This window comes from Puntigrus tetrazona, chromosome 16 (genome assembly GCF_018831695.1).
Source record: "Puntigrus tetrazona isolate hp1 chromosome 16, ASM1883169v1, whole genome shotgun sequence".
Taxonomy (NCBI): domain Eukaryota; kingdom Metazoa; phylum Chordata; class Actinopteri; order Cypriniformes; family Cyprinidae; genus Puntigrus; species Puntigrus tetrazona.
The window spans coordinates 4,526,208-4,547,225 of NC_056714.1; the positions used below are offsets into that span (position 1 = coordinate 4,526,208).

The window sequence follows — 21,018 nt, forward strand, 5'->3', positions numbered from 1 at the left end:
TTTATTTTCAAGACCTGTGGTATATTAGCCACTACTGCTTTCAGTCACGCAAGATGATATTTAAACTGACATTAGTCCCTTTCCACATTAAACAAGGCATGTTTAGTATCTGAATTCTTCACTGTCGAGGACTCTACGTTACAGAACTACAAACAGTTTGTAAAAAAGAATACGCTGTTGCTCATCACACATCGCCATCATGGCTGTTTAGGACAAAAACTCTGATAAACATGGAAAAGAGAGCTTTTATAGCTTATCACTTGCTTAGCACATGGTATAATGATTCACTTACTCTTTGTGTCCAACACAAAATGCACCGGGAACTGCTACTGCGTTATGCATTAAAGTACCCCTATTATGGATTTTTGAAAATGACCTTTCATGCAGTGTGTATCACAGCTCTGAATTAAGTGAATGAACATCCTGCAAAGCCTTAAATCTGAAAGTGCACCGAGAATTGTGCGTACAGAATTACTGTCTCTCAAAAGGAAGAGTCGACTCTGGGATTCATGTTTAAAATGACTCGTTTCAAGGAAAACTTGTTTTTAGCCTTGGTCTGTATGAAAATGCTAATTCATTCTCTGCCACTAGTTGCCACTTTCGGAGGGCTAATAGCTGTTTTTAATAATATTGACAATCAAATTTAGAAAAAATAGTCATTAAATGAAGCATCTGAGAGTCGTTGAACAAAAAAGGCAAACATAAATGCATATTATAAGGAAAGTAAGGTGTTTTTTGACCTTGCATGTATGTCAGCCTGTTGTTTGCAATGGCCAAAACTAAAAATATGATCCTTTCATAACCCATAATAGGGGCACTTTAACAACGGGGCTGATTAAAATGAGCAAAGTCTGTTTAGAACTCATAACCAGCAGGTTTGAAGGTGGTTAAAAATGCTGTCCAAGTGTTACTACAGGCGGTTGCATTGTCCAGAGTCCGGACATCTGCTTTTGCTGGTCCACTACAAAAACGATTTTTTTTCCCGATTTAACTGTTCTTTTCTGTCCCCTCCCCTGACAGTAACGGCCTGCTCTCTTCTTCATTCAAAGCAAAGTCGCTGGCATCTGAAACGAGCCTATTAATTTCCTTATGATCTCCTTGTGTCACTCTGAAGCCACTTGCCAGCTGTGACGAATGAACAAAACGCTGCATTGTGGCGAAAAAGAAGCAACAACATATAGAGGGCGGGACACCTGGCCAAACGGAGATGAGATGAAGCACAGAGACGCCCCACTGCGCATTCGCTACGATAGAGACAGTCTTCTGTCGACTTTCATCCCATCCTCAAACTCGCAATCGCGAAGGTCTCTGATGGCAGCTGAGTGTCAGGAAACAAACGCTGCTGTTATCCCTCTAACCTGCCAGTGTGTATGACAGATGTTTGACACCCCTCATCTCCGCCTCACTGACAAGCAAGATGACTACTTCCTCCTCCTGTCAGAAAAGTCTGAACTCAACATGGTTTTGACAGGTAAAGGGTGGAAGACAGTCACATCACGCTGTTGTCAGGTTTCTCGGCTTGTTTGCCATCTTTGGAAAGTGTGTTGAGTTTGCAGAAGAAGCACTGTACCTTGCTGCATGAGGGAGCCCACGCCAAACCAGAAGCTGTTGAGAAGGGTGAAGTTGTTTTCTACCACATCAGAGCCTGGGTTACACGGATGGGCATCGTACCACTCGTACGGGCTGAACCTGCAGGAGGAACAAGAGAGAGTTCTCAAACGTGACCTTAGGATTTAAAGGTGAAGTGTTTTGCACTGCTAACGACACCAAGCAGAGCTACACAAATAACCGTTTTTCACTTTTCCACCACGTAATATCGTAGAGGGCTCTTACGTCTCGCGCTGGAACTACTCAGAACATCCCAGCAACTATTAAGCGGCACCCAAGCAACCGCACAGCAACGTGCTAAAAATAGCTCGGAACACTTTAGCAACCGTATACAGCACTCGAAGACCATTTAATGGTACATTTTCTGAAAATGTAGAAATGCACCTTTTTCAGAAATAAGTACACCGTGGCATATGTTCAAAAAGAGTAGTTATTACGGGGAAGAAAAAAAGACAACAACCTTTAAAGGATATTCAATTGACTGATGTTTTTTGACACCCCCCATTAAGTAGGGTTTAAGTACAGATGTATCTATGTACATTTTCCACGTCATAATTTCTTATTTTTAAACTAACATGCACTTAATAATACAACATAAACTTAATAATGAAAATAATGAATAATTCAATAATTATGTATGCCTAGTAATTAAAAAATTGTATGTAACTTATTCAAAACGTTGGTAACACTTTATTAATTAACTAGTAAGTACTAGTAAAATGTGTGCACTTCTTTACCGTATGACCAAAGATTATTAGAATGAAAATTTTAAATGTACCTTAAGGTAGAAATTTTAATTTTGCATTGAAAATTGCATTTTTAAATAACATTTTTATATTTTATTCATTTTTTATACTCTTGATACTCTAGATTTGAAGTACAATACAAAATACAATCGATACAATTAAGAACACTTCTTTTTCACAAGGGTAGTTATTTATGCATGCTATGAAATTTAATATTTTGAGATTTCCTAATACGCACTCTTATGTTACTATTACAAAGTGACTTCTGACATTTAACTGTCTGTATTAGAAAAGCACTTCACTTTAGGACTAGACATTACTATCGTGCTGAAGGCGTTTATAACCCTGGGGAAATATTACAGATTGGCCACTTCGGTGTATTTTGTTGAAATCAAGGCAAGTACTCGCTAACTGTGACGAGAGTGCACGTCTTGGCTCTTTTCAACAGCTTGTTAAACTATAACGTAATTAACTCCGGACACTCCCAGCAACTGCAGATGTCTGTAATTTCCTTATAACACCTGTCCTTTAACATCTACAGTACAAGGAACATCTCAAAGCAGATGCTTCAAAAGATGAGAGACACAGGTATCGCCAAGGGACTTGTTAGCAGAGCACAAGCACCGTAGCTGGAAACTCGCAGAAGACACATTGTAGGGTTTGTGTGTGTGTACATGTTTTCACTCGCTGCTTGAAAAAAAAGAGAAATATCTGCATGTTGGATTGTTCATCAAATCAATAGTGATGCAACTACGTCAAATGGCTGAGTTCTAAATGTGTGTGAATATTCAGAATGTAAGTCTGACTTGTGTAAATTCTCTACATCTTGTAACCTTCATTAAAGGTCAATCTGAAAGACCCTTCTGTGAAAGGTGCTATACACAATTCTGATTAGACCGCTCTTACAAATAATGGCAATGCCACTCAAAAGACCCTCAAGCAGTGTGTTAAAACCTTTTTGGAAATCAGGGCCTGCTTACACATGGTCATTTCAAATGTTTATATATTTGAAATGACCAAGTTTCAAACGTTATATATACATTTAATGGTAAGATTAGTGCAGCATTTTATTATTTATCAGCTTGTTTCAAGATCAAAGACTGCAATAGGAGAATGTGCGACATCAGCGCTGGAAAAATAAGTACGGTTTACTGCTTTTAAGAAATATGATATTGTGTTGACCATCTGCGTCTTTCAGTTTCATTCACAGTGCGTTTATTATTTTAACATTTTAGGCATTTTGGGAGGAGTAAAATCTGCATGTGTTGCTACAGCATTCGGGGTGATTGTGAAGAGTTTTTTTTAATAGCCACAAAAATTACCACCAGCAAGTCTCTTTAATATTCTATATGGTTTGGCCACTTAGCCTTAGCAAAGACCACTAATAACACATTACTGTTTGCCTTTACCAAGTGAATTCAAAGCAAATATCGGAAGGTACCGTGAAGGTTAATAGTCCCAGGTGCACAGGTCACGGGAACAGCTGGTTGTCGCTCACCTTGCAATGACGAAGAGTACACAGCTGACTCCCAGGTAGGCCAACAGGATGTAGACCCAGATATCAGGGGTCATGGGGTTCAGGAAAGAGAAGAAGCCAGAGTTGGTGCTGTTGGGTCTGCGGTACAGGATACTGATGCCAGTGTTCAAGAAAGGTTTGGAGAAGTCGATAGCTTTCTCTCGCATAAAGGTGATTGTGAGAGGAGCCACAGCAAGGTCAGCCCTCTAGAGTACAGGAAACAAAAATTAGGATCGAAGAAGTGTTCTGAAACATTGAACAGAGACAGTCTAGTCAATGATATTCTTTGAAAATCAACATGAAATCACACTGGCAACCCATTTTACTTGCCTAATGCAATAGATTTTTACACTGGAAATTGAAAATAATACATAAAAGGACATTAAAAAAAATTATAAATATTGTCATGCCATTGCGTGAAAACACAATGTAATTTACAAACAAGATGACTTACATCAACTATTTGAAAATCTGGAATCTGTTGGAGTACAAAAATCTAAATATTGAATAAATCGCTTATAAAGTTGTCCAAATAAAGTTCTTAGCAATCCATATGACTGATCAAAAGTATGTATTTGCTGTAGGAAATATACAAAATTTGATGCGATCTAGGAAACCCCAACAGATGGTGAATTTTTACCTTTTTTAGGTTTTGATATCATATGAAAGCTGGCTTCAAGCCCTTTCCAAAACTATCTGAAGTTGGCTGATAGTAAAGATTTTTGTTTTAGGAATAGATTTTTGAGAAAAAACAGGTTTAAAGTGAGATGAGTTTCACTTTTGGTTTTAATGAGACCTGTAAAGCTATACTGCATCATTACGCAAACAGACCAACACTGCCCTGAAAAAGACAGTTTTCAGTTATTTATCACGGGCGTAGTCTCTGAAATTTTGATGACTCCTTGTTTGTTCAGATAGCAAGAAGAGTGTACCTCGGAAAAGCAAGCACAGTGCAAAAGTTTGTGCACCTGTGCATATAACAGACTGTTATCAGACTCCTCATTAGTAACTCCATTATCCGATCCTTCATCTCTTTACGTGAAATAGTCCATTATAACATAATTTAGGGCACTGGCATCACCAAGACGAGCAAGAACGTGACTAGTTTTGTGTTTCAGGGTCATATATAATGTTTTGCGATGAACTTTGCATTTATTTTGCAGTGAATCGTATGTATGGAAGACTACTTTTGTTCCGCAACAAACCAAATACAAACTTCTGTTTTTTTTGTAGCCAATAATGCGAATTTTCAATAACATATGAAACACAGTAGGAATCAGAATGCGTATTAAGAAAGCAAATAGAGACATAGTCGACATGCTTCAAAAGGCACGGCACACAATCGCCGAATTATCCAACTACTACAAAATGAACATGGTGATTGTCTGGAAAACACAATAACTATTAAAATAGATGAAGTCCATTGTTTGAAAATCCATTGTTCATGTTTAATGGAGGTATCTAGGCTTTGTACTGATGTTGGCGCAATTACAGGCTGAATAACCATTTGACAAAACAGATCAATTGTTACACGTTTATCATTACAATGTGATTGTTACCGAAATATAAAAAAAGGTCACTCCTGCGAGAAATATATGAATATATGACAGCAGACAAACCATCCTATCACACGCCATAACACGGGCAAATTCACACCCCAGAGGCTCAAAGTCAGTATTGCCAAGGTGACTCAACTGTTGAAACAAGTGGCCTAGTTTCCTCGCTGTCTGCTATTACATTCCCTCCCTCTCTTTGAATCGCAAGAGCAGGGAGGCGTTCACTCGCTGATATCTGGCTGCATATTTAGAAGGTCACCATTTACATCGCCTTACCCTGCTTCCTTCTCTCTAGGGTTGGACAGGAGGTTAATGAAACCAGCTGCTTGGTGCATGCTTCACTGCGTCCTTCCTCCTAACATGATGAAACTCGCGAAGGGGTTCAGACTCTGGTCTTACAAAATACTGCAATCCAACCATCATAGATTGAAGCATTTTCATCACAACGTGATGTCCTTTCTTCCCACTACAACAAGTCCGCTGTTACATTTTCTTGGCTTTCTGTGACATTTCATTGCTGTGACCTGTCCTGGTGGTTGGACGGTAAATTATATTGCCTTTCTTTGTATTGTTCTCTCTTTTCCTGCAGCCTGGGCTTTGGTCACATTCTTTTGGACAGTGGTTATGAAAAGAGCTACGGTTGTGATTGACAGATCTGAGCGCCTAAAAATATAGTACAGCGTGTGGCTAAAAAGGGGAAAGGAACAAAGGGAAAAAAAGAGAAAAAAAATTCCAGTGTGTGTGTGTACAAGTTGGGTACCTGCCATAGTATTAAAAATTTTGATTATCATTTTATTTATTTATTTATGTAGTCCTCTCGGTCTTCCACGGTAACAATTCAAGACGATGGATGTCACCTGTAGGGCAAGGAAATCCCTGTTGAGACACTAGCATGCTGCTCACCATGATGTGTTTTGGGTAATGCTTGCTTAATTAAAAAAAAAAAAAAACAAATAAATAAAAAAATAAAAAAATATATATATATATATATATATATATATATATATATATATATATATATATATATATATATATATATATATATATAAAATTATTATTATTTTTATTTTTGTTATTCTCAAGAGTTACTTTGGTAAAAGGTTCTTGAAAGTTATTGAAAGTAAAAATGTATGCATGCATGCATCAGCAGGGCCTGCTATTTTATAACAACAAATAATTTAGCATTCGCGAAGAGGTAATTACACCAAACCCAGAGCCCGAGTTAAGACGCGATGTCAATATTTGCTCACAGACAATGGACATGTCAATATCATCTCTAATAATCCTTTAAGGACTGTGCCTTTTCTTGTCGGGTCCTAACAAGAACGATTTAGCTCGGCAAAGTGCTCAGGACTGTGAAATGTATTAAAAGGTCCTACATAGTCCAAGTCAAAGTTAGTACAGCGAGACAATGAGCCAGCGCTGGTACATAACCTTCCGGCTTATCCACCGGAGCAAAGATTAATTACTATAACAGGAAGAAATGACGTGCTAAGGCAGCCATTAACACTGGCATGGCTGGATGATTAATGAGATCATCAATTATAACTAAATCAAGTATAATAAGCCTATTGCATCATTTAACGCCTTTACCACTGTGACCTTTAGCTTTGGAGTGGGATTTGTGGCCACTTTTGAAAAAAAGAGAAAAATAAACCCATGTCCTACTTGACACAAAAGCCCTTATGACTTTAATTAATATCCAGTTGAGTATTTAAGATGCACTATTTTTTTTCTTAAGCAATGTAGCTACTCTCCATGACGAAATAGTAATGAATAAAATTTTAATAAAATAATAAAATAAAATAACTTACAATAAATAAGCATTTAAAGCTCTTGTATTTACTTTGTAATTATATATTCCATAAGTCTCCGGAAAAGCATCTTCTATCTAACTCCCATGAGTGATCCATAATCTCTCAAAAATCTGTCACTGTCTGTGCAGCAGCCATAACAATTCTGCAATTTTCATGCAGCACAGAAAGGTGGCAAAGAACTTACATTGTGCATATCGCATATTATTTATCAGTAACTTGCTGATTATTTAAGCTGGTCTCATAAAAATATGTTTTGTGCAAAATCCTTTTTACATACCTTGCTGCACATTTTTATTGCAGATTCATAGAGGAATGTCCACTGTGTGGTGCTAAAACACGGCTTCAATATATCAACCCTGGCACGTTTTTTTTTTTTTTTTTTTTTTTTTTTTCAGCGGTTTAGAATAAACATTTCCCAGGACTCTTGCTAAAAATGATTGCTCTATAATGCTGGAAACATCAAATCCAACCCTAAACCTACCCGGAAGTGCTAACAAATGCAAAACTGATATTAAAAAATGCATTTGTTGATGCAACCGTGCCCTTTCAACTTCCTTTTACAATTTTTTGTCGAACTGTAGTTATGCAGGATTCAAACCAAAGCTCCTCGTCTCTTAAGCGCATCACTGTACTCCGTGAGCTACTGAACAAACCTACTGTCTATGAAGCTGGGTGTGCGTGATGCTAACGTTCAAAAGCATTCGTTTTTGAATATCCCAGCATATTAATATTGTTTTGAAGTCATAACATGCTATGCTTTAAGTAACTGTGAGAAAATCATGCATTATTTATATAAGTTCTGTAAATTTGTGTGAAAAGGAATAAAAAGTGTTTTGCTGTTTGTGTTCAGTTGTTTTGGAAAAAAAAAGTGACATGTTCTTATTGGTACGTATTTTGTGTCTTGCTAAAAAGTCCACCCAGGTACATTTATGCCATGAGACAAGGTAGTGATTATTATATAGAAATGCATTTCTGTAAACTTATAGATAATATCTAAACACACACACACACACACACACACACACACACACACATATATATATATGTGTGTGTGTGTGTGTGTGTGTGTGTGTGTGTGCATCTAAAAATGAAATGTGTATATACTACAACAATATACCTTTAACTAAATCAACATAAAATAAATAAATAAATAAATGTAAACAATTTACTTTAATTTAAGTTATAGTATAGTATATCAATGTTGCTCAGAATACTTCAGATTTATTTATTTTCGCAACAAATTCATATGTGGATTAGTTGGAAATTAGTTATTCTCATATGCATATATATTGTAATACTTCTGGCAATTATTGGTGAATGAGACCCCGTGAATTTTGGCAGCGGGATGCCTATCACTGAAATATTGCTGTGTCAAAGATGAGATTTTATTTTTATTTCTATATCTGATTATCCTTCGTTTCAAGGAGCTTGGTGACCTACAAAGACGAATGAAGACGTCTGACTTATTTTGATAAACCTACACGAGCGCATGCCGTTAAATAGATGTACTAGGGCAAAGGCGTTTGGTAATTCAGTTATGAAACCATGATTTATGTGAACATACTGGGTGACAGTTACAATGTATCACCCTATGATTTAATGGCACTTTATCAGCCGAAAACAACCTCATACTAATCCGCTGTTGCTTGTTGTCTTCTTTAAATCTATGAGCCCTCGATGGATGACCCTACGCAAGCATGTCACGGGCAGCAATAACACACACTCATCGTGTAAAGAACAATAGCGAAGTAATGAAAATTCTGTAAGAGCTAATAAAAAATACTGATGAAAATAAATTGAGCTGATAAATAACTTTGACAAGAGCCATTAATAACAGCCTCTCAGTTCCCCATGCTCTCACGAAAAGGGCTCTCGAGTTCTTGTCTATTAGTGAAAATACTCCATGTTTCCTGCAGCTTACGTCGACGTACGAACGTCGAGGCAATTCTAAGTTCATGGAAATAACTTCTCATTCCATTAAAAAAAATAGAAATTCCTTCTGCGCTCGAGTCTTAAATTGTTTTCATGAAAGGCTCAAGCTGCAACATTTGGTGAGAATCGGTTGAGAAATCACCGAGTCCATAAATCCGTCTTCAGAGATAAGGCTTTGAGTTTACTCACATGAAAACACTCTATCTAGCTCAGCCTCATGTGGCAGGCCGAGGTCAGGTCCCAGAGCTTGTTTCTTAGTTTGCTTTTCAGGTCTGCTGATTCCAGATCAGCTTATCTATATAGACAGCAGCAAGAAGGGCACTCAGCCGCAAAATGAGTGCTCCTAAAAATACACACCGCACCTTCGATACTGTGCAGGCCATCTGATAAGGCTCAAGTATACTACACACCCAAATCCATCCCATCGAGCCCGTAGCTTAAAACATTTGACGAGAAACTAAAACTGGTCAAAATCTTCGGAGAGATGTATTTATAGAAAAAGCAATTATTAAAAACGCCGGTGAGATCACAGGCTGAGAGCTGGGGTTTGGTTGTGAAGACCGTTATAAGCGAGCTTGTTTATTATATTTGACATGTTCATAATCGACCGCTGAGCCCTTTTTAGTGTATAAATGACGACCCAGTGCAAGGATTAATTTGGTGTATCTGGTATCACCTGTGATTGTGGAAGGAGAAAACAAAGAGTTTCCACCTGTATTTAGTGCCGTCCACTTGCAATCAAATCAAATAACAGATTAACAACGGTGTAAATTGAGTCTGCATCCAGCGAGCAAGCTGCTGCTCTCCTTGCACAAACTATGTGAGTATCGCATTGTCTTGTTTCTCTCTTCTTCGATTAAGCTTTCCCTAAAGGACTCTCACTAAATAGTAAGCCAGTCCTCATTCTCGTTGTTTATTCTGGAAGACTGGCGAAACTTTGCTACGCTTTTTTGCTTTTACTATTAGGACTATTAAATAATTTCTGTAGTAATAAAGCTAAACTAAAGCTAGACTTCTGCAGATTCACTGACATAAACTTGGGCCTTAAAATAAAGTCTGACCAATATGGCTGTATTATTAAAAAAAAATAAGTTAATGATAACTACAGTGTAATTACAATTTGCATTTGTTTAACGTTAAAAACTTCATTCATTTCCTCTTAGTGATAGTTTCAAAAAAGCCCTCAAATCAAATTTGTAAATATTTTTTTTTGTTTTACTCAAGTTGTAAATCTATTTAACATCCTTTTACGTTAGCAGTTAAACTGAACTACAATTGTTATCACATCCAGTTAACGCCACAACACAGTTAACACGGCTATCACTATCCGGATACTAGTTAGCGGAATTTTTCACACACTAGTCAAGACCTCACTATGCCTACAATCTCACAGCATACATGTCCAGTGGCTTCCAAAAACATGCTCGAGTTAGAGAAAAGGTACAAGAAGGTGGAAGAAAGAACGTCTCGGATGAGAACTATGCTGATGTAGTTCAGCGTGTCCTTTTTAGGGCTCTGTAATTTCTGCCATTCACTCCAAAAATGAACATCTTGTCATTAATTACTCACCCTCGTGTGGCTCCAAACCCATAAGACATTTGTACATCTTCGGAAAACAAATGAAGATATTGTTGATGAAATCTAAGAGCCGTGATGTTCCCAGGTCCAGAAACAGTCAATGTGAAGCTATGAGAATACTTTTATTTTGCAAAGAAAATCTTTTAGATTTCATCCACAATATCTTCATTTGTGTTTGGAAGACGACCGAAGGTCTTACAGATTTATAACTACATAAGGGTGAGTACTTAATGATAATTTTTATTCAGGGATGGCCTGTCCCTTTAAGCCACTAGACTCCTATCGAAATATGTATTCTGCATATTCTATGTGTGAATAAACTTTCCTCGTTACATATATATTATACTTCACAACAACCCACACAACTTAAAATGCAGTAATATGTATTTTGTTCATCTATTAGAAATGATTATAGAAACCATTTTTTTCATTGTTTGGGAAATGTGCCTAGCAATTTAGAAAAAAAAACAAAACAGTGGTTTCTTCAACCTTCATGCTCATTTCCTTTTCTTTCTACTAAGTTGACTAACTAAACAATAATGTAGCACATGTTTACCAGATATACCGCCTAGTGTTTGCTTAGTTTGCCTGACTCTGCTGAACTCAGCTGGGGTTGCCAGAATTCACAGTTTCAACATGTTTTTTTTTTTTTTTTTTTCCCTCAGTGCAATTCTCTGCTGTGCGTTTTCTGATGAAAGATACCGGATGTCCATATTGTGTCTCTGCACCGTTCTACACTCATTAGGCTACTCTGTCTGACCGTGTCAGTGCGTCGGCAGCTCTCCTCTCAAATTATGCGGGGGAGAAGAGATGTTAGTACTGTGAGGGAGTAAAAGGTTTGAGGCTACAGTCCTGAAAACACATGCCCGTCTACAACCCTGTTTGGACTGAATAATTACCTCATACATGTGACACTGGATCAGTAGGTTGTCAGTAAGATGTACAGAATAATTTTACATACAAAAAGTTTAATTAAGTTTCACAGTAAGGTGTTAAATTGAATAGACTGGTATAAATTTAGATCGATACGATTTTTCAATTTATCTGAGAGAAGCTGACCATGGCTACGGTAATATATTTTAATATTAAAACAATTTTAAATAATATTCTGTATTCTGTTTGAATGCATTTTAACATTTATTTAACTTCAACCAATCTTCAACATGTCACAATACTTCAGAAATCATTCTAATATGCTGATTTGGTGTAACAGTTGAAATCAGTTTAATATAATTAAATTTAAACATAATGAAATAAAATCTGACTATAAACTTGAACAGTAAATGTCATGAGCATTTCAGCATATGAAACAGAATTATATTTATATACAGAATTAAGAATTATAATATTGTTATGAGTAGATTTCAAAAGAAAATAAATTAAATATACAATTTTTTTTTTTCCCCAAATCGTGTAATACTGTGGTTTAAATGTGTAGATATAGTGTACATAAATGATGTTCAAAAACTTTAAACATTTATACTTTGAAACATTTTAGTTTTGGAGTTTAAATCTAAATTAGCCTACACTCTGCACACTTTGCACCTTGCAGCATCTCAAATTTCAAGTTGTGATGACTATCATTTTCTGCCTTATTACTTTCCATTACAATTGACGAGATTTGACTTCTTATACTTTTTCACCTCTAGCAATTTACGCACACACACATCCCATCTCCATTTTTGACTCTTCCAGCCATAATCCCTTTGTTCCCCTCAAGGTGACTGCAATCGGGCTGGATCTGGCCAAAGCACAAGGAAGATTAAGTGCCGCTGCAGTAAGTCACCTCTCCGAACCCTTCCAGCACCTCGCCATTGACTCCCACCATATGACTTCCTCCACTAAATGCCACTTAAGCTATTACAGCTCTCCAGCCCCGAGCTTCTGGTGACCTCGGAGGGTGAGGACAGCGAAAGGGCGATGGGATGGGAAGCCAGCACAGCAGCACCCTTTCCCGTGACACTCCCAGCCTGACAGCACTGAGACTTGAGAGAATGGGCTGGGGCTACATCAAGGGGAATCAGCTTTCAGCATTGTCTAGTTTTGCTGACTCTGTAGAGGCGTTTAAACGTGTATTCGCTGTGGCAGCACTTGCCGCCGTGTCTTCGTGGTGTGTCAATGCGATCCAGGTGTGTTCTGTCACCTTTGCAGCACGCGTTTTGTGAGAGGAAGCAGTATTGGAGCGAGCAACACATTCAGCTAATTGCGTTATTGTGTCATCTTGGCATTTTGTTTAGACATCAGAAAACCAGGAGAAAGGCTTTATTAAAGTGAAAGGCATAATTAGAGATGAAGTTACTGGTAAATCTGACTCAGCAGAAACAGCTTTAGTGGTGTTCGTTATTTAACCGCTATGATGCAGTGCAACAGGAATACTTACGTGCTCCATGAGTTCCTTTATCATCCCATTCCACTGGCCTTTATCATCTTGAAACCCATACTTTCCATCAGGCACCAGGTGGATCTCGAAGGAGAAACCCAGAATGCTGGCTAACTCCTTTAGCAGATCAATACAGAAGCCCTCAAAGCGGTCATTGCCGACCAGTGCCTTGTCAGACTTCTTCAGCATGACGTATGGCTCCTCCTGTACAAATACAAAATATACAATGAGAAGCATCTTCAAATGAGCTGAGGTTTCTCATTCGGTTTACTGCACACACACCTAGTTGAGTGGAAGTAATCCCAACTGACATCTGGCTGAGTTTCAAAGGAAAACAAATTTAGTTTTTTACATAACCCCCGTTAAAAATGTTTTTACACTTTATGTTAAAATTGCACCAAGCAATTTCTGTGTCACTAGTGGCACTAAATGAAATAGGCGATTGTTTGTTTGAATGGCCTGACGTACAGTGAAAATTTCACCAAATTAGAGACTCGATTGTCTCAAACCAGTTTAAAGTTGCATAGAATTTGGATGTTTAAGTATAGTCTAAAGTAGCTTACCGATTGCAGAAAATGGCATTCGATTTCAACAAATTTCTCTGCATAAGATGTCATTATTTGTTGGGCTACTTTAGGAAACATCAATGAAAATGCATTATGCATTCCCATGTCTTAACCATCCCACCTAGACATTATTTTACTCCACTGGTCCATGACAGTTTCTGCAGGTCATTATTTTGTCTTGCCTCCTGCATTCCCTCACAATGAAGAAAGCTGTGCTATACATGAAAGACCCCAAGATGTTCCTGGGATTGGCTCATGCAGGAGAGCTGGCATGAGGTGCTCGAATGTTGGCCAGAGAGCAGGAGAGAGAGAAAGAACAGCCACAACCCTAGAGACATTGGTCCTGAGGGGCTCTCAAAGCTGAAGCACTGGCCTGTTGTGCTGAGCCACAGTGATAAGCCTATATCACCCTGGGATGTTTACGAATAAAACATGCTGGCATGTTGTACATAGAACATCTTCCATGACCCAGACAACCTTAGCATGTACATGAGGAATCCACAATATAAGGAAGTTTCGGGAAAAGCCGTCACATCGGCCAAGCCAGCTGTCATCACCAGCTGCTACACACCTCTAGAACCATTCCCATCATCTGTGTCCATGGAAATCTTTTCTAAATCCTGGCCGTCTAAATAATTGCAGTTGTATATGGTTTGAGAAATGGCCTCTTAGTGTAGCAACCAACCCAAGCTAAAAATGTAAGCTTGGGTTGGTTTTATATATTTTGGTATATAAAAATATAATAATATTATAGATCGTAATGTAAAATTACGATCTATAATATTGGTATAGGCACATATTGAGTTTTTATTATGTTGCTTCAGGTATATAACATGCCTGTTCAGAATTCAAATATTGCTAATAAAGGAATATCGCTAAAAGCTAAAAGGTTATGGGTTTGTTATTTCCCATAACACATTATGTTATGGAAAATAACAACCCCCACACCGAACTCAACTCTAAACCTACCCAATAGTGTTAACAAAAGCAAAACGAGAAAAAGTGGAAGCGACAAAAGAAGAATCTTGAGGTAAGCAGTTTTATGTTTTTATTGATTGGTCGGTAAACGCCACGATTGACTAGGGCAGCCAAAAATCGTGCATTATGTTTATGAGGTTTTGAGGTCACAACATAATAATATGCAAGAATTAGGTTTTCTGAATCACTCTGGCATCTGGCATCACTGTGGCATCACTCTGAATCACTCATGGAATAAACACTGTCTCCAGTGTTCATTTTACATGGAAACTGTAGCAATTCATAGGTATAGTGGCGTTTTTTTTTGACTGTTGCATAAATGTAGATAAAGGCACGTATTTCCAGTGTGTCAGGGTATTTAGATCTGTCTGTCTCCTTGCCGTTGGGCCGAATGATGTTAAGTGTTCCCACAATGCAGATGTCACTAGCAAGTCCTCCAACAGCACATATGATTGAGATTCCCTTTAAGTGCACTGAAAAGGCATCTGACTGGGCTGCTGTGAAAACCATCCAGAATATATCTTATAAATTGCAAATTATTCCACCTAATCTAGGGATGAGTTCCCATTACAGCATCGAAGTACTGTTATTATAGAACCATGAAAGTATCCCAGCTTGAGACGGGTTTGTGCAAGTTGCTGTACTTCAGCTTCCCATCCACGAACAGATGGTTTAGTGGAACGGTTTAATCAGACATTAAAACTCAATTGAGTGGGTGCAACTAGAATTTTTCTGTAAAATTGTCTATTGACTTGGACATCTAAGACCAACAAAGGGCTTTACATGTATTCAATAACTCTTTGGACACCAGTCTTAAGACCTCCAAGGCATTGCCGAAGAGCATTGAGAGAAATAGACATTGCCATTTATATTCATACAAGCTGATTTATCTACATAGGTAATATTGGGCATGCTCAATATACATTATATCACCAAACTGTTAATTTTGGGCTTTTTGGTATTGTCCGCAAACACTTTGTGACCTACTGGATCTACCAGGCCGGGACTAAATGTGGATCAAGAGAGAACCGGCAATATTCAAAAAAGACATTCACTTGGGTGAACAACTTTCCTTACGTTAGCAGCAAAAAAGTACAGTACATCAAATTTGCGAGGTATTTAAAAAGCAAGTGATATCAAAATGGCTTCTGTTTAATGTTGAGGGGTTATTGAGGAGGAAATTCATTGGATTAGTCCTTGAGAAATCAGATCCCTTGACCTGTGACATTTTTCGTAATGGAGACAGATAAAGATGTTTTAATGAAGCATTATGTCAGCACCAGTAGTTATACAGTTATTTCAGGATTGCTCTATTTATTGCTTGCTGTACTTCTGATCAAACTCCCTCAAGGTGACCTTCACTATCTGTGTGTTTCATCAAACATTCTGTGACATCCTTCTAGCCCAGGCAGCATTTTCTATTTTAGCCGGAAAAGACAAAACGACACAATTCAAGCCAGATAGAAAATCCAAAGTATTCAGCTGGCAGCTGAAAACAGGACTAGCGTCAATCGCGTGCATCCTTGAACTGAATTGGAGAATCAGTTTCATTGCAATCCTATGTTGCGGACAATATTATATGTTCGAGTGTTGTGAACAATATTTCAAGTGGAATCTGTCAAGATCTAGGGTCTGTGCACTCTGAAAAGACTGTAAAACTATTTCTTTTGAGAGAACAGAATTAGTTGTCACATTTTCACAAGGGCTATGTCAGCACTTTCAGTAACTAAATCAGTCGACATAAATAGTCCCTTTACACCATTTCGGACCCAATTTATAGTAAGTGTCTCTATCTACAATCTACTAAGCACTTGCATTCAAATTAATCATTTGACACAATGAACATACTATAATTTTTTTTTCTCATTTTCCACTCTTTTTGAGAAATACCATCCTGTTCTTACATTTATAATTAATTTATTTAGTCACATCTATAATTACCCTACAACTTCACCTTAAACTACATTTAAACCTAACTATAATAAACGTAACTGTATCCCACCTCAATTTCCATTTTTGATTACACTATATTTTAAAGTGCCCTTGTTGCAGTGTAATTATACATTGAAGTATTAAGTAGCATTAGTTGCTACATGCACTTACTATATGGTTAGGGTAAGGATTATGGCTCCTTGAATGCAATTATGTATTATTTATTGTTTTTAATAAAGTAAGTGCATGTAACAATAACACTATATAAAGTGTTACCTTTATTATACCTTTATTAAAGTGCTTTATGATACCATTATATATTGTTTGCTATCAAACTTTGTCACAAAACATCAGTGCATGTTAAATGAATAGTTATTTTATATTCACCCCCGGTTTCACAGACAAAACTAGTTTTAGACTAAAATGTAAATACGAGCTGTTTCAAAATAAAGAAACTTGACTAATTATTATTTTTTTAATTATCGACTAATCCTGGTTTAGGCTAAACCCTGTAAATGAAACTGGGCCATAATCTAATCTATAATATATAAGCATCTTTAATAGTCGCCTAAACAAAAACTTCAAAAATACACAGACTAGGAAATATTCAGTGAAGTTCAAAGTGGGACAACCAGCCCCAGTCTCTACATAAATATACAAAACGCAATTTAAGAAAAATTAAGCTGCATGCAGGTATTATGCAACACGTCTAATCAGAAGTTATTAATTTATTTCTAATATAAAACATTTGGACTTTTTAGATGTCAGTCTGTTTTAGATGAGACCATGAGCCGTGGATTAAATAGATGGATAATGAAACACAACTTCGTACAAGTTGTCCAATTATCTTGATCAAAAAGTTTGTGTGGCCAAAAAAAAAAAAATATCATCTATAACAGCTACCATCTGTTCTAAGCCCCCAATCTGTAAAATTCCCTAAGGTTTGGTGGCAAATCAACATTTTATTTATCTTTTAATACCTTCTCCCTCTTTTCCTGTATGAGCAGTAAAAGAAACGAACCTGTAATATAGACTGAACTATTAAACGATTTGTTTAATTAAAGCGAGAAAGTGTTAAATGATGCCTCCATCATTTGAGCCATTGCATCATACATAAGTTTTGGGCTTCTTAATTGTCAGCTGATGCAATCATATATTATTAAGGTCCACCAATTAGACTTTGGCGATCTCGCTACCTTTTTGGACCCCCCCCCCAAAAAAAGGACGTTGTTGTCATTGTTCAGGATGTTGGTACACCATAATTTCCACTTGTCACAGCTGTCATGTGAGATGTGCTACTCTTCATTTGTATTTAAATTGCGTATCTTTAAAGTGACCCTTATTCAGTACACCCATTCAGTTCCTAAAAAAAAATGAAAATTGTACTATCTTAAGATAACAATACCCAGGACAACTGCATGGTACTAGAAAATCACTGATTATATCCTATCAAGACCTTAACTCATAATTATAGCCTTGCAGCTCAATCCGCATTTAATGACGGTGTTTATCCCTGTTGATAACTCATCTGCCTGTCCAAAATAAGTCCACAGAGGCTGCTGTCAGCAGCACAAAATCCTGAAACATTCCTGCGACATGCATAAATGCAGCCCTAGGGGCATCTGTGAGAATGCATTGTTGAATGAGCACGCATTTATTTTAAGACATGTCGTTTGTGCTATTATCTGGCAAATGACATTGGGTAAAACTGAATTTCACCCAGCATGCATCTGCTTGTAACGGTAATAAGTAATAAGGCTACATGTCTACAGTAAATCTCTGAAAATATCTTAAGGAGAGAGACCAAATAGGATCGGGTCAGTGGCTTTATCCAATAAATGAGCTGATTGAATTTTTAAAGTACCTGCTCGGCTTTGTCGCTCAAGCTTATTACTTATTTTTAGGGCTGTCAATAATGATTTTCAATCAAATTAACTAATTAAGCAATTGATAATTTATTTTGCGATGCACTGGGTACACATACATTTATCCACCTCAACATAAGCGTGGGCAGTTAATCATTTGTGACTTAAATTCACATGATTGGTTTCATTCGTATACAGTTAAATTAGTTCTGCTCGTATTGCTCTTCAGCGACAAAAATATTGGAAGTCTTGCATATTAACTGGCCGTTTCCCGATAAGCGACCTTGCATTCTTGTGTTCTCGTTCTACGTCATCATTGACCGCCAAAGTTCGGTTCCAGTTAGTACACAGGACACATGCAAGTGCCCAGATGTGTTCTTGATATCAAGGATTCATCGAGTGCAGATACAAGAGAGATATAAGAGCATTGCATTGTTTGTAACATTATGTTATATTTATTGTTCATTGGCCGCTACTGAGATTAAGCGGTCGGTTGAGTAAGAACCAGTGTACGACGTACGCTTACTTTTTGCCCAGGGCTGTTTGTGCATTACAACTTCTAAGGATCAATATTTGCGTATACCCTCGGTATACCCACTTGTTTTGTTATTTTCGCAATTTATTTTAATGTTAGCTGCTTTAACTGTCCCGTGCTGTTGTGTTAAACTCGTGATTCTTTGTTATAATCAATGCATATCAGTGTTTTGAGCTCAGTTTTCCTGCTGTATGACAAGCAGAGACGCTCTAACATTGAAGTGTCAGTAGTAAGATGAATTAAAAAACAATACATGTAAGAAGTGACATAACTGGGGGAAAACACACACAAGCAGCTACTGTCGCATCTCACTGCCGATCCATTTTAGACCAAGCATTTGTTTCTATACATGAATTGCTGCACATGTGCGGTAAAAAGTCCCTATATTTTTGGAGTGAAACTATATCCTACTGTGTGTGATCATGAGAAAATGTGACGGGATGTGACCAGATCAGCATGTTTTTTTGTTCAGTGCTGAGTTCTGCAAGCTCATAAAACCTCTCATTGTAACAAAGGACACACATAGATTTATTATGCGGTGTAGAGCGATTCATTCATTTTAATGGAACTTTGTGAGATCGCGATGATTGACAGCTTTTGATATTGTTATTGATATTGAAACAAGACGTTAATATTAAGCGTTTTACATCGTCTGTATGTACAGTATTGCCCGATTTTGCTCTAGTCAACGAGTTTCTGTGCATCCCCATTCAAAGGTTACGAATGAAGGTGCATTTTTAAATGAATCTAGTGAGTCAACTAAAAATTCTTCAGTTCCTAATTTTATCAGCAGTTCAAATGAATCAACGGAATGAACGATTCAGTGATAAAATTAGAGATTTTCCGTAACCTACTGGCAATTTTAGTTGCATAATTAAAGTGTAATTTCAGAGCATTTTTATCAGGCTTCTATCTTTAGGTTCAGCTATTTTACTCTAGTAGCAACGTATAAATCATTCTCTATGCAGTGAAAGTAAAATAGCTAAAGAGAAATATAGGAGTCTGATAAAAATGCTCATATTGGAAGAAAATTGCAAACGACACTAAATTCTTCACTTATTCTCATTCTTTTGTTTTAATTAGAAATTTTGAATTTTACATAAAAATGACTTTTTTTAATAAAGTTGCCATTAGAAAGGGAAAAAAATCCACTAATTTCCGTAGGACAGAACATCTCAACTCTCACAAGCATGCACTCTCTGTTCTCAAGTCCTTCCAAATTTGTTCTTCCAAGTCTTCCAGTCTTGACTAAATTATTTCGTAAATAATTTCTGTATGCATAATAGTTGGTATACAAAGCGTCAGAAATCTTTCAGCAAAGAAAACACCATATTATGAACTATACTTTTAAATCCTCCTCCCTTTAACGCTAGAGCTCTTTTAATGCTCATCCGGGTTGCCAGTTCGAGGACACGCATCAGGAAAAAGTGCATTTTGCACCGGAAGGCACAAGTTAATGAGTTGATTTTTCTGCGTTTTCTCTGGTCATGAAGATTTTTAGATGGACAGAGAGGAATTTTAGGTCAGGTAGAATGCAATTTCTAATCTAGTTCATTTACTGGCTTCCAATGGCTGCAATACACTGCCAATGGGACGTATGCCAACTGGCAACTTGAGGTGTTGAACTACTTTTGGATAAACTGGCAGTGGGTGGAGTCACAGAGACCAAAACAAAAACAGAGATTCTAACATGGATCACACATTTCAGAGTAGAATACCTGGCTGTAGACCATTTTCTTTCTTTTTTGGATAAACATGTAAACTTTACGCATTTCCTAAATATCTGCAAACATTTCCGAACGGTCCACGTACAAGAGGAAAATAAAAATAATCATAATCAATTTAAATATTAATCGTAACAAGTTTCATTTCCTACTTCAAATAGACAAACTGTGTTGAAAGCCGGTACCGTCATCAATTCAGAATTGTTATTCCGCTTACTACAGCAGTCATGGAAGATGTTTGCGCCTCAAACTTTGTTTCAAACAGGGGAAGACAGCTTGTGTTGT

The 21,018-nt window shown here is 37.2% G+C and overlaps 1 protein-coding gene across 1 annotated transcript in view; it reads right to left on the reverse strand.

Moving 5' to 3' along the window:
* The window catches only part of LOC122360932 (glutamate receptor ionotropic, kainate 3), a 102,044-nt gene that overhangs the window by 14,234 nt on the left and 66,792 nt on the right, over window positions 1-21,018 (reverse strand). The window contains exons 10-12 of the mRNA XM_043261771.1: window positions 13,134-13,337; window positions 3,853-4,076; window positions 1,571-1,689 (exon numbers count right to left, since the gene is read on the reverse strand). Of these exons, the coding sequence (XP_043117706.1) occupies window positions 1,571-1,689; window positions 3,853-4,076; window positions 13,134-13,337 (547 nt within the window). The remainder of the gene's footprint in view (window positions 1-1,570; window positions 1,690-3,852; window positions 4,077-13,133; window positions 13,338-21,018) is intronic.